Raw genomic sequence first — 13,059 nt, forward strand, 5'->3', positions numbered from 1 at the left:
TATTATGGTCTTCCACTCTTAAATGTGTCTCTTGTAGAAATAGTACATCTGCTTTTAATTGTTTCAGGTGAGAGAAAACTTTAGCTCTTTTAACAGGACCATTGAGCCCCTTTACATTCCAAGAAACAAACCTCACAGGGTGGCCTCCATCAGCTGCACTCAGGTTAACCATATCAAAAGACACACAGGGCCTACAATCCAAAACAGTGCAAGGGTATAAGTTGCACACAATAATGTACAATGAAAAGAAAGTCTGGCCAATCCATAACACACAAAATAATAAGCTGCCATGGTAATCCCCCAAAACACTCCCCCCACCCCTTTACACAAACAACAAAAAAACCCAATTAACCCCCAAAACCTGGATCTACCTCCGCAACTGAGGATGATCGCAGGCATTACCAAACAAAAAACTTCCAAAACGTTCCCCATACAACCAAACTTTCAATCTAATCTAGAGTGGCTCCCCTCCTTAAAATTTATACATCACTTATTCTACCTTTAATATATATAGACTAAAGATAACACAGGTCAAGCAAAGCATTAAAAACAAAAAGAAACTAGGAAACTAAACACCCGAGATACAAATCCCAAATATTTACATATAGCTGGTTGAAAGTTTTTGTTAATCAGATTCCGCAGCATAGCAGTTCGACCCGATCGCGTTCCACAAATTAAACTGGAAAAAATGAAGAAGTGGATTGCGAAAATTAACAGTTTGCCTCAGCAGGAGGCCCCTTCAATGCTGCATGAATAACCTTAAAAAAAAGTTATTGCTCTTCTCATTCTTCTTCTCCCCAGTGCGAATGGTAAAACTCTTTGGCCGCCTCTGGTGTATCGAAATAATGCTTTTTACCTTCATGCATGACCCAGAGCCGGGCAGGATACAAGAGGCCGAACCTGATCCCTTTCCTGTAAAGCAGGGATTTCACCTCCTTGAGAGCTGCTCGTTTTTTCCCCAGCTCCGCACTAAAACCTTCATGAAAAAACATGTGATGTCCGCGGAAATACAGCTCCTGCTTCCGTCTATTGATGATGCATTGCTTATCTTGAAAGAAGTGAAAGAGAACCAGGAACGTTCTTGGTCTCGTTTGCTTGGCTCCAGGGACACCGGATGGTTTACGTCCGACTCGGTGAGCACGCGAAAGTACGAGAGGCCTTGGGAAAAAAAACTTGTCCCCAGCACTTTGTCAAAAAACTCGGTCATAAATTTAACAGGGTCCGAACCTTCCAAATTTTCAGGAATGCCGACCACTCTCAAATTGGATCTCCGTGACTGATTTTCGAGGTCATCCAGCTTTCCCTTCAGAAATGCGTTTTCGCTCTGCAACACTGCAATGGTAGCTTCAGTGCTCACCAGTCGGTCACTGTAATCATTCAGGCCATCTTCAACCTCACGAATGCGTTCGTCGTGCGACTCGTAAGAAGACATAATTTGTTCCATGGTAGCATTCACTGGTGACAAAGCATCTTCAAGTTCCCGTTTTAGGGCAGAATGCACCGCTTGCGTCATGTCAGTAATAAGTACTAAACAAGGCCTCTCCAAGTCATCGGATAGCACAGGTCCAGGTTGAGCAGTGTGCAACGGCGCCATTACTATAACATCAACTTTCTTGCTCGAGGCTTCGCTATCTTTTTCCCCAATTTTACTTTGAAGGTACATTTTATTTGCCATTTCAGTGTCCAGCAACATCCCGGGTTGTTCACAATGTTAAATATTCAGATATCTCGAGCATACAGCAAAGATAAACAGGTAGATTTTCAATAAAAATCGGGAGCCACACTCACTCGCACTCACTCATGCCATGCTCAACTCGGAAGTTCAAATAATGTCATCGCTAGCACAACACTCCTTGTGGAGCACAGTAGGAAACCTTGGATCACATTGTCTTCAGAGTACCTGTCACTGGATACTCATTGGACAACAGTGGTCTTGGTGTAGCACTAATGGGGACATCAACCAGGTTACCTATACAGGATGGAAAAGTAAATAAGTTCTTTTCATTGTTCAGATCTTCACCTCACCGCACCAATTTCTAATCAGCCATGCACGATTCCCACCACCCCACCCCTTTGCCTCAACTCCTCAGTCTGCCATTTGTTGCCTCAACAAACAGTATAAAACTCCGTTGACATTCACATCTCCAATTTCCATCCAAATCTCAGAGAATATACCAAACTTCCTTCCCACTCACTAGCCACTAGATAGATAGATAGATAGACAGACATACTTTATTGATCCCGAGGGAAATTGGGTGTCATTACAGTTGCACCAACTAAGAATAGAGTATAAATATAGCAATATAAAACCATAAATAATTAAATAATATGTAAATTATGCCAGATGGAAGTAAGTCTAGGACCAGCCTATTGGCTCAGGGTGTCTGACCCTCCAAGGGAGGAACAGTTGTTGGTCCCTGTTGGTTTCAGGATTCGACCCAAGCCTCAAATCCTCTACTCTGATTTCCACCTACTCTCGCAAATAACCATTCAATGCATATGTGCCATTCACTAACAATGGGGCATAGACTTAACATATCTGGCAAAAGACCCAAGCGAGATGCAAGATCAATGTTGGTGTGATCAGGAGTTCACCACTTATAGAGAGATTAAAAAGAATTGATCAGTTTCTTTAGGAACAATTTAGATAGATACAGGAGATAGAATAACCTGGAAGACTATAGTAAAAAGCAAGGGAATGGGCCTATTATATAGAACTGACACAAACTTAAGGGTCTAACTGACCTCCAGTATGCAATAACAACCATGGTTCGATAAATTGATCGCTCAGCTTTATTAAGCAGCAAAGAAATTGAAAAAAAAATGGGCTCTTGATAAGACAATAAATCATAGGAGCAGTATTAGGCGATTCAGCCCATTGAGACAGCTCTGACAACCCATCATAGCTGATTTATTATCCTTCTCAACCCTATTCTCCTGCCTTCGCCACATAATCTTTGACGCCCGGACTAATCAAGAACCTACCAACCCTTGCTTTAAATATACTCAATGTTCCAGGCAATGAATTCCACAGTTTACCACCTTCTGGCTAAAAAGATTTCTCCTCATCTTTGTTCTAAATGGACGTCCCTCTATCCTCAGGATGTGCTCCGTTTCTTGACTTACTCGCTATAGGGGAGATCCTCTCCACATTCACTCTATCTAGGCATTTCAATATTCGATAGGTTTCAACGAGATTCCCCCCCCCCATTCTTCTAAACTCCAGCAAGAAAAGGCTGCGAGCCATCAAACACACCTCACATATTAACCCTTTCATTCCCAGAATCATTCTTATGAACTTCCCCGGGCCCTCTCCAATGACAGCACATCTTTTCTTAGATAAGAGGCCCAAAACTGCTCATAATACTCCAAGTGTTGTCTGGCCAATGCTTTATAAAGCCTCAGCATCACATCCTTGCTCTTATATTCTAGTCCTCTTCCAAATGAATGCTAACATTGCATTTACCTTCCTTACCACTGACTGAACCTGCAAGTTTGGAAACCCACCACGAGGACTCCCAAGTCCCTTTTCACCTCTGATGTTTGAATTTTCTCCCCATTTAGAAAACAGTCCATGCCATTATTCCATCTACAAAGTGCATGACCATACACTTCTGTACATGATATTCCATCTGCCATTTTTCCCACTCTCTCAATCTATCTAGGTCCTTCTGCAGACCTGTTTCCTCAACACTACCTGCCCCTTTACCTACCTTTGTATCGTCTGCAAACTTGACCACAAAGCCATCATCAATTCAGTCATCTAAATCATTGAACTATAATGTGAAAAGAAGCCCAATACTGACCTCTGCAGAACACCACTAATCACCCGCAGCCAACCAGAACAGGCCCCCTTCATTCCCAGTCTTTGCCTCCTGCCAATCCAGCTGATTTTCTATCCATGTGAGTATTTTGCCTCATGTGTGACACCTTGTCAAAGGCCTTCTGAAAATCCAAGCACACTACATCCATTGACTCTCCTTTGTCTATCCTGCTTGTTATTTCCTCAAAGAATTCCAACAAATTTGTCAGGCAAGATTTCCCCTTAAGGAAACCAAGCTAACTTTGGCCTACTTCATCGTGTGTCTCCAAGTACCCAGAAAGTTCACCTTTAATAATGGACTCCAACATCTTCCCAACCACTGAAGACCGGCTAACTGGTGCATAATTTCCTTTCTTCTGCCTCCCTCTCTTCTTAAAGAGTGGAGTGACATTTGCAATTTTCCATTCCATCTGAACCATTCCAGAATTCAGTAATCTTGGCAGATCATTAAAATCTGGTGCAAATGAAAAATTATCATGACAATGGCTTTTCAGAACATTAAACTGAAGGTAAGAGTACAAGCAAGCTACTTCCACATATTAGAAAAAAAACCTCTCCAAGAGGTTGGAAATTTCATGTGTATTTAAGAATAACAAAAATTACTATTAGAGCAGCCGAGAGATTATGGAAAACTGCTTGTTAATTGTGGATTAAAGCCAACTTCAGATTAGGCTAATCAGAAAATCGTTAAAGACTGGCTCGGAGAAAAAATGTCAGGCTCAAGTTGAAATTCAGAGCATGCTGCATGTTCATTGATTACTTTGAATCAGGCGATATTTGCTTGTGATGCCTAACAAGCAGGTGTCTTTTGTACTGCATGGGGAAAACATACAGATGCAGGATTAAAAGAGGAAGATACCTTAGATAAATAACATGAATGTAAATTGGACCACACGTCCAAATACTTTCCATTTAGAGATCTGCAAGCAAGTTTAGTCTTTGATGGCTTCTTTGACTCAAGATTTTTTTCATTGGAATTAAGTACTTGTGCACTGATTTTCAGAAAGGGTGACAAATCAAATGTAAGAACTTCATTGACCTTACTCAAATACAAACTTTGTACATGATGTGATAGAATGTTGTCTTTGGTTCTTGTGACAAACAGAGAGAGCGCAAAGGAGATTTACAAGGACGTTGCCTGGATTGGAGGGCGTACCTTGAGAGAATAGGTTGAATGAACTTGGCCTTTTCTCCTTGGAGCGACGGAGGATGAGAGGTGACTTGATGGAGGTGTATAAGATGACAAAGGGGCATTGATTGTGTGGGTAGCAATAGGCTTTTTCCCAGGGCTGAAATAGCTAACACAAGGGGGCATAGTTTTAAGGTGCGTGGAAATAGGTATCAAGGGGATGTTAGGGGTAAGTTATTCACACAGAGAGTGGTGGGTGCATGAAATGCACTGCTGGAGACGGTGGTGGAAGTGGATACAATAGGGTCTTTTAAGAGCCTCTTAGATAGGTACATGGAGCTTAGAAAAATAGAGGGCTATGCACTAGGGAAATTCTAGGCAGTTTCTAGAGTAGGTTACATGGTCAGCACAACATTGTGGGCCGAAGGGCCTGTAATGTTCTGTAGATTTCTATGTCCTTATATGACGAAAAATTAATATTTTTATCAATAACATATAAAGTTATAAAGTTCATTTATGGTGAAACACTAGGTTACTGCATAAAATGCCCCAATTATTCTGTCATAACCATGTTAGGTCTGAAGTTATGATGTAATATGAATGTACGTGAGTGGCCAAGTTATTCAATTTCAATAGAATATTGTGGACACTATTTGAATATTGATCTGTTTGGAAATTATATTTTAAGATTACAAAATCTATCATAATTTACTTTGCTATACGGAGATTTTGAAAAGAATTGTGTGACCTCATTCCAATTCAATGGTCTGAAAACACATAGATCAGTCAAAGAGAGTGAGTAGAAGGTCAGCAGCGAAATGCAATGGAAAATTCAGTTAAGAACCTGAGACAAATCCAGCTCAAACTTAAGTTCAGTGCACAAAACTGAATGCAAATCTGTCTTCTGGATTCTTAAACTGAAAAATATTACAAATGTTCATTGCTTGCTTATAACCATAACATTTAATAGAAAATAAATTTCAAATATTCCTAGGTTTGATGAAATGTATTGACTTGAAATTTTAATCTTCTTCTGCAATAATACTGCCTAACCTGATACTTGTTTCCAGCATTTTCATTGTATATCCTAATTCCAAAAATTTCTGTTTTAGCTTTTTCATTCAATTGTGGTTAAGATGGCGCTACCGAACATGTGCAACAGCTTCCTGGTAGTCAAAAAGCTAAGAAATCCAAATAAAAACCTCACTACATCACCGAAAGGACCTTTTCTGAGTTGTGTTAAATTATCGCTGCAAACAGTGAAGGCAAGGCGAGCTTGGGGGATGAATCGATGTAGGTAAGAGTTCCGATGCCCATTCAGCTGGTCCGGGAGTGAGGTCGGATAGCTCTGGGCGCCATAAGGAGAAGTCATGGCCCAAGCAGAGGAGATTCGACTTCTATGCTCATACCACTGGCCCGGATGTGAGATTGGATCGCTCTGGGTGCCGAGCTGATTTGAAGAGCTTGAGAGTGGCTTCGGGCTGGGTGACGAAATCTGGGCCTGGAACGAGTTGCTCGGCAGCATGGTCTAGGCCTGGAGCCTTTCGCTGCACCAGTGCCTGGGTCCTACTGCGAGGGTACAATGTGCTGTTTAGACAATTTAAACACCTGCCCAGATCGGAGGCCAGAGCTAATTTCACCCGCTCTCCGTAATCTTCACTCATCTCTCCAGGGTGCAGAGCCGTTCGCTGTTCCATTGCTGGGTCAATTTAAACACCAGCCAGGTAGACTGAAAGACAGTGTCTCAGTCGGGATGAGAACAGATTTCTCGCGCGCTCTGCGATGGTCACTCCCCTCTCCGTGGTGCTGAGGCTATGAAGGCTGCCCCGGCTGCTGTGCTCCATGTCCGCTAATATGATGGGCTGATAAATGAGGCTTTGGGCCTACTCCGGGGTTCAGAATGCTGTTGTTCACTTCAGTTGTTTGCATGATTTGTATTTTTTTCTTTCTCTTGTGCATCAAGTGTTGGTCTTTTATTCTCATTTTTTCTTTAAATTGGTGTCTTTCAGGTTTCTTGCTTTGTAGCTACCTGTGAGCAAACAAAACTCAAGGTTGTATAATTTATACATTCTTTGATAATAAATGTACTTGAACTTGACCAATAAATCTACTGAGAAGTTAATGTCATTCTTAAAAAATAATTCAGCCAAGGACAAGGGCATTACAACAAACATTCATCAATTGAGAGGTGATAATTGTGAAAGTGTATTTGGAAAGCTGCAGTCCATATGGTGATTGCATTCCTTCTGTGCTATTAGGATCTTGAACTGATAATAAAGAAGAAGTTGTATTCTATTTCCAAGTCCATAAAGTGTAGTCTTGAATTCACAAGTATAATATTCATTCAATCCAAGGAGGATCAAGCAAAGGCACTGTATAATCCAAGAGCCCAAAATATATTGAAGGATTTTCTATATCTTTCTTCAACATTGGTCAGAAAAAATAAACTCCATTTTGTTGCAAGGATTCAACATTAAAAACGAGCATGCTGTTATGGTATTCCAAACTGCTGAGCTAGTGCAAATTACCTGGAATGAAAACTGACAGATGTGATAGTACAAATAGTTCCCTTCCCCACACCACCTCCTGCATATGCAAATTAATATGACACGAGGATAATGAGAGTTGTTTAAATTTCATTTGGTACTTAACCATGCCATGCTGCTAATTCTTTGGAAAGAAAGTGCTACAACTGCAGACATAATTTATGTTCAACTGTCAGTGGTTTACAAGCAATTAGTTCTAACTAGATTAACTGACAAATGTGGCACAAATTCTTCATACCATGTCAACAAACTATATCCATTATGTAATCACTGTGTAATGATAGAAAGCTGAGACATAGTATGAACTGTAAGGATAGGCCCAATTTCGGCCCTAAATTTTAGGGAAATAAAGACAGCTTAAGTGAATGGGCAAGGATGCAGGAGATGAAATACAATGCGGGGTGAATGTGGTGGCACCCATGTTTCAGCATTAGAATCAGATATTCATCTCACATGACATGAAATTTGTTTCTTTACAGCAACAGTACAATGCAAAGACAACATTGCAATAAATTACAAAAATTAATGCAAAAAAGGGAATAATAAGGCAGTATTCATGTACTATTTAGAAATCTAATGGAGGGGAAGAAGCTCTTCCTGAATCATTGAGGACCCTGTAGCTCCTACCTGACAGTAGTAGTGAGAAGGGGGCATTTCCTAGATGGTGAGGGTCCTTAATGATGGATGCCACTTTAATGAAGCATCCCCTCCTGAAGATGTATGTCCTCAGCAGTGGGAGAGTTATGTCTGTGCTGAAGCTGGCTGTGTCTACAATCCTCTGCAGCCTCTTGTAGTCCTGTGCATCAGAGCCTCCATACCAGGTGGTGACGCAACCAGTCAGAATGTTCACCACCGTACATTTGCAGAAAATTGCAAGAGTCTTTGGTGGCATACTGAATCTCCTCAAACTCCTAACGAAGTAGAGCAACTAGAGCACCTTCTTCTTGATTGCAATAATGTATTGGGCACAGAGATGTGTTCACTCTTCCCAAAGCTTACCTCTCAATGAAGGCTAGCATGTGTTCTCCCAACTTCGCCTTCCTTGGTCTCGTTGATGTTGTGTGCAAGATTATTGTTGCAACACCACTCCGCCAGCCAATTTATCTCACACCTGTATACCTCCTAATTACCTCCTCCATTTGAGATTTTACCCACAACAGTGATGCCATCTGTGAATAATTGGTGTTTGAGCTGTGCTAAGCCACAAAATCATGACAGGGGAAAGAGTAGAACAATGGGCTAAGCATGTATCCTTGAGGTACATGTGTCTTGATTTTCAGTTAGGAGATGTTATCCCTGATCATCAATACTGAAGGGCTGATGGCATTTAAACACTGAGCTATAATAAACAGCAACCTGACATAGACTACATTAGATGGGGTGACAAACTTGGGATCATAAGGGATGGTCAAGATTTAAAACAGTATTTGAACTTAATTCCATGCTGTGCTGTTCTACAATATTGCAACCCAGGAATAAAACAGAGCAGGGTTAAATTTGACTTGCACAAACTTCAGTCAGTGATCATGTGTGAGGTGGAAGTACATGGAGTCACAGATTCATTAGTATGAAGGTTGTATTGGAATCTGAAAATCATGGTTTCGTCCTTTCCAATTTTTAACTGGAGTAAAAAGCTGATAGAGGTCTAGGATTCAATACAGGATTGAAGTAAAAAAAAAGTTTACAAATGCAAAACAGAAGGGTTAACAGTGAATCAGAATCAGGTTTATTATCACCGCCCGCGATGTGACGTAGAATTAGTTGATTTAGTAGCAGCAGTTCAATGCAATACATAATAGAGAAGAAAAAATAATAATAAATAAATCTTATTCAGTATACTTTACACAGTATACATATATTGAATAGATTAAAATTGTGCTCCTGAATCACTGGGTGTGTGCCTTCAGGCTTCTGTACCTCCTACCTGATGGTAACAGTGAGAAAAAGGCATGTCCTGGGTGCTGAAAGTCCTTAATAATGGACGCTGCCTTTCTGAGACACCACTCCTTGAAGATGTCCTGGGTACTTTGTAGGCTTGTACCCAAGATGGAGCTGACTAGATTTACAACCCTCTGCAGCTTCTTTCAGTCCTGTGCAGTAGCCCCTCCATACCAGACAGAGATACAGCTTGTCAGAATTCCCCCCACAGTACATCTATAGAAGTTTTTGAGTGTATTTGTTGACATACCAAATCTCTTCAAACTCCTAATAAAGCATAGCCGCTGTCTTGCCTTCGTTATAACTGCAACAATATGTTGGGACCAGGTTAAGATCCTCAGAGATCTTGACATCCAAGAACTTGAAGCTGCTCACTCTCTCCACTTCTAATCCCTCTATGAAGATTGGTATGTGTTCCTTTGTCTTACCCTTTCTGAAGTCCACAATCAGCTCTTTTGTCTTACTGATGTTGAGTGCCAGGTTGTTGCTGCGACACCACTCCCCGAGTTGGCATATCTCACTCCTGTACGCCCTCTCGTCACCACCTGAGATTCTACCAACAATGGTTGTATTGTCAGCAAATTTATAGATGGTATTTGAGCTATGCCTAGCTACACAGTCATGGGTATATAGAGTAGAGCAGTGGGCTAAGCACACACCCCTGAGGTGCACAAGTGTTGATTGTCAGCAAGGAGTCGATTGTCGTCTTCCTTTTAGGAAGTCAAGGATCCAATTACAGAGGGAGGTACAGAGGCCCAGGTTCGGCAATTTGTCAATCAGGATTGTGGGAGTGATGGTATTAAATGCTAAGCTACAGTCAATGAACAGCATCCTGACGTCGGTGTCTGTGTTGTCCAAGTGGTCTAAAGCCATAGAAATTGCATCTGCCGTTGACCTATTGTGGCAATAGGCAAATTGCAATGGGTCCAGGTCCTTGCTGAGGCAGGAGTTCAGTCTAGTCATGACCAACCTCTCAAAGCATTTCATCATTGTAGATGTGAGTGCTACTGGCAATAGCCATTAAGGCAGCTCACGTTATTCCTCTTAGGCAGCGGTCCCCAACCACCGGGCCGCAAAGCACGCGCTACCAGGCTGCGAGGAAACGCTATGAGTCAGCTGCACCTTTCCTCATTCCCTGTCACGCCCACTGTTGGAACTTGAACGCACGCGTGGTCATTACGCATGCGTCATCCATGTCAGTGCGGGAAGGAGATCAACTCCTCGAGCTTGCAAATGACGGCGGGCTGAAAAGTATGTTTGACATAACATCTCTGCCGGCATTCTGGATCAAGGTCAAGGCTAAATATCCTGAGATCACCATGAAAGTACTGGAAGCGTTGCTTCCATTTCCAACACATCTCTGCAATGAATGCAACAAAAACTAAATTGCGGAATATACTGGACATAAGGAACCCCCTTTGAGTATCACTGTCTCCCGTCACCCCTCGATGGGACCGTCTTGTTGCAGAGAAACAAGCCCAGGGCTCCCACTGATTCAGCGATATTGGTGTGTTGCAATAATTTTATATGTTCATACGGGGAAAATATGTGCTGTGTGTTTAATATCCAGATGTTACTTAAAATGTTATGATGCTATTGACTTTTATAACCATATAACAATTATAGCACGGAAACGGGTCATCTCTGCCCTTCTAGTCTGTGCTGAACGCTACTCTCACCTAGTCCCACCGATCTGCACTCAGCCCATAACCCTCCATTCCTTTCCTGTCTATATACCTATCCAATTTTTCTTTAAATGATAATATCGAACCTTCCTCTGCCACTTCTACTGGAAGTTCGTTCAACACTTACTTCAAGCTCCCCTGTCCTCCCCTGATAATTGACTTATCACTATATTCATGCAAGGAAAATATGCGGTGTGTTTAATATTAAATTCGTTAGATAAACTCTTTTAGAAAGGAAATTGAGTGTATTAGCCACTTAACACCTATATTCCAGTCGTGATTAACACCTACCCCCCCCACCCCCGAACAGAATCGTTAAAAACGGAAAAAAATGGCACGTACACGCATGCAGACTGGTGCCCGCAAAAGGCTTCATGGTCATTCTAGTCTTTCTCGGGGTAAACACAATGTACTTGACTGCTACGCTTGTCCGTTGGCAACCCTACCCCACTGCCAACCCCTCCCCCCCCGGCCCGCAAGAATGTTGTCAATATTAAACCGGTCCGCAATGCAAAAAAGGTTGGGGACCCCTCCTCTTAGGCACTGGTATAATTGTTCCCTTTTTGAAGCAAATGGGAACTTCTGCCCGTATCAGTGAGAGCTTGAAAATGCCCTTGAAGACCCTTGCCAGTTGGTTGGCACAGGTTTTCAGAGCCTTAACAGATACTCCATCGGGACCTTCCACCTTGCGAGGGTTCCCTCTCTTTAAAGACAGCCTAACATCGGCCTCTGAGACAGAGATCACAGGGTCATCAAGTGCAGCAGGGATTTTCATAGCTGTAGTTGTATTTTCCCTTTCAAAGCGTGCATAGAAGCCATCGAGTTCATCTGGTAGTTAAGCATCACTGACATTCATGTTATTGGGTTTCGCTTTGTTGAAAGTAATGTCTTGCAAGCCCTGCCAGAGTTGTCGTACATCCGATGTCACCTCCAACCTTGTTCAAAATTGTCTCTTCACCCTTGAAATAGCCCTCCACAGATTATACCTGGCTTTCTGGTACAGTCCTGGATCACCAGACTTGAATGCCACAAATCTAGCCTTCAGAAGATGACGTACCTCCTGGTTCATCCATGGCTTTTGGTTTGGGAATGTGCAGCAAGTCTTTGTAGGCAGACACTCATCCACATAGGTTTTAATGAAGGTGGTAACAATTGCAGCATACTCATCCAGGTTTGAAGATGAATCCTTGAATGCAGTCCAGTCCACCAATTCAAAGCAGTCCTGTAGGTGTTCCTGTGCTTCCCTTGTCCATACCTTCTTGGTCCTCACTACTGGTGCTGCAGTCTTCAGTCTCTGCCTATACTCAGGGAGTAGAAGTACAGCCAGGTGATCAGACTTCCCAAAATGAGGGCGTGCAATAGCACGGTAGGCATTCTTGATGGTGGTGTAGCAACGGTCCAGTGTGTTGTTTCTTCTGGTATTGCAAGTGATCTGTTGATGGTAATTGCTTAGTGATTTATTTCAGACTGGCCTAGTTAAAATCTCCCAAAACAATGGCGAAGGTGTTAGGATGCGCTGTTTTGGGTATGTTGATCCCATTGCTCAGATCATCTAAAGCCTGACTGACATTAGCCTGAGGTGGAATGTATACTATTACCAAAATGACCCTGGAGAACTCCCGTGGCAGGTAAAAAGGACGGCACTTTACTGTTAGATATTCCAGCACTGGGACAGCACTGATATATTTGTGCACCAAGAAGAGTTGATCATGAGACATACTCCTTCACCTCTGCCTTTGAGAGACTCTATAGATCTATCCTGATGGTGTTTTGCAAACCTGTCAATCTGAATCGCTGCATCCAGTATGGAAGGGGTTAACCAGGATTCCGTGAAACAAAGGACACACGCAGTCCTCATGTCCCTCTGATTCAGCACCCTAGCTCTGAGATCATCAATTTTATTCACCAGAGACTGCACATTTGCCAGCGAGATAGTCG

The 13,059-nt window shown here is 42.2% G+C and overlaps 2 protein-coding genes across 12 annotated transcripts in view; both read right to left on the reverse strand.

Annotated features, from left to right (window-relative positions):
• Positions 1-13,059, reverse strand: part of hdac5 (histone deacetylase 5) — a 330,728-nt gene that overhangs the window by 143,700 nt on the left and 173,969 nt on the right. The window lies entirely within an intron of this gene.
• On the reverse strand, positions 433-3,826 carry LOC134340309 (uncharacterized). The gene is made up of 2 exons (XM_063037387.1): positions 3,807-3,826; positions 433-1,969 (listed from the first exon to the last, which is right to left on the reverse strand). Exon 2 carries the CDS (start codon positions 1,691-1,693, stop codon positions 929-931), a length of 765 nt encoding a protein of 254 aa, XP_062893457.1. The 5' UTR covers positions 1,694-1,969; positions 3,807-3,826; the 3' UTR covers positions 433-928.

The sequence above is a fragment of the Mobula hypostoma genome, chromosome X1, assembly GCF_963921235.1.
Source record: "Mobula hypostoma chromosome X1, sMobHyp1.1, whole genome shotgun sequence".
NCBI lineage: Eukaryota > Metazoa > Chordata > Chondrichthyes > Myliobatiformes > Myliobatidae > Mobula > Mobula hypostoma.

What these genes read in the sequence shown, in the direction of transcription:
- LOC134340309 (XM_063037387.1), bottom strand. Translation starts at nt 1,693, where the DNA reads ATGTTGCTGGACACTGAAATGGCAAATAAAATGTACCTTCAAAGTAAA.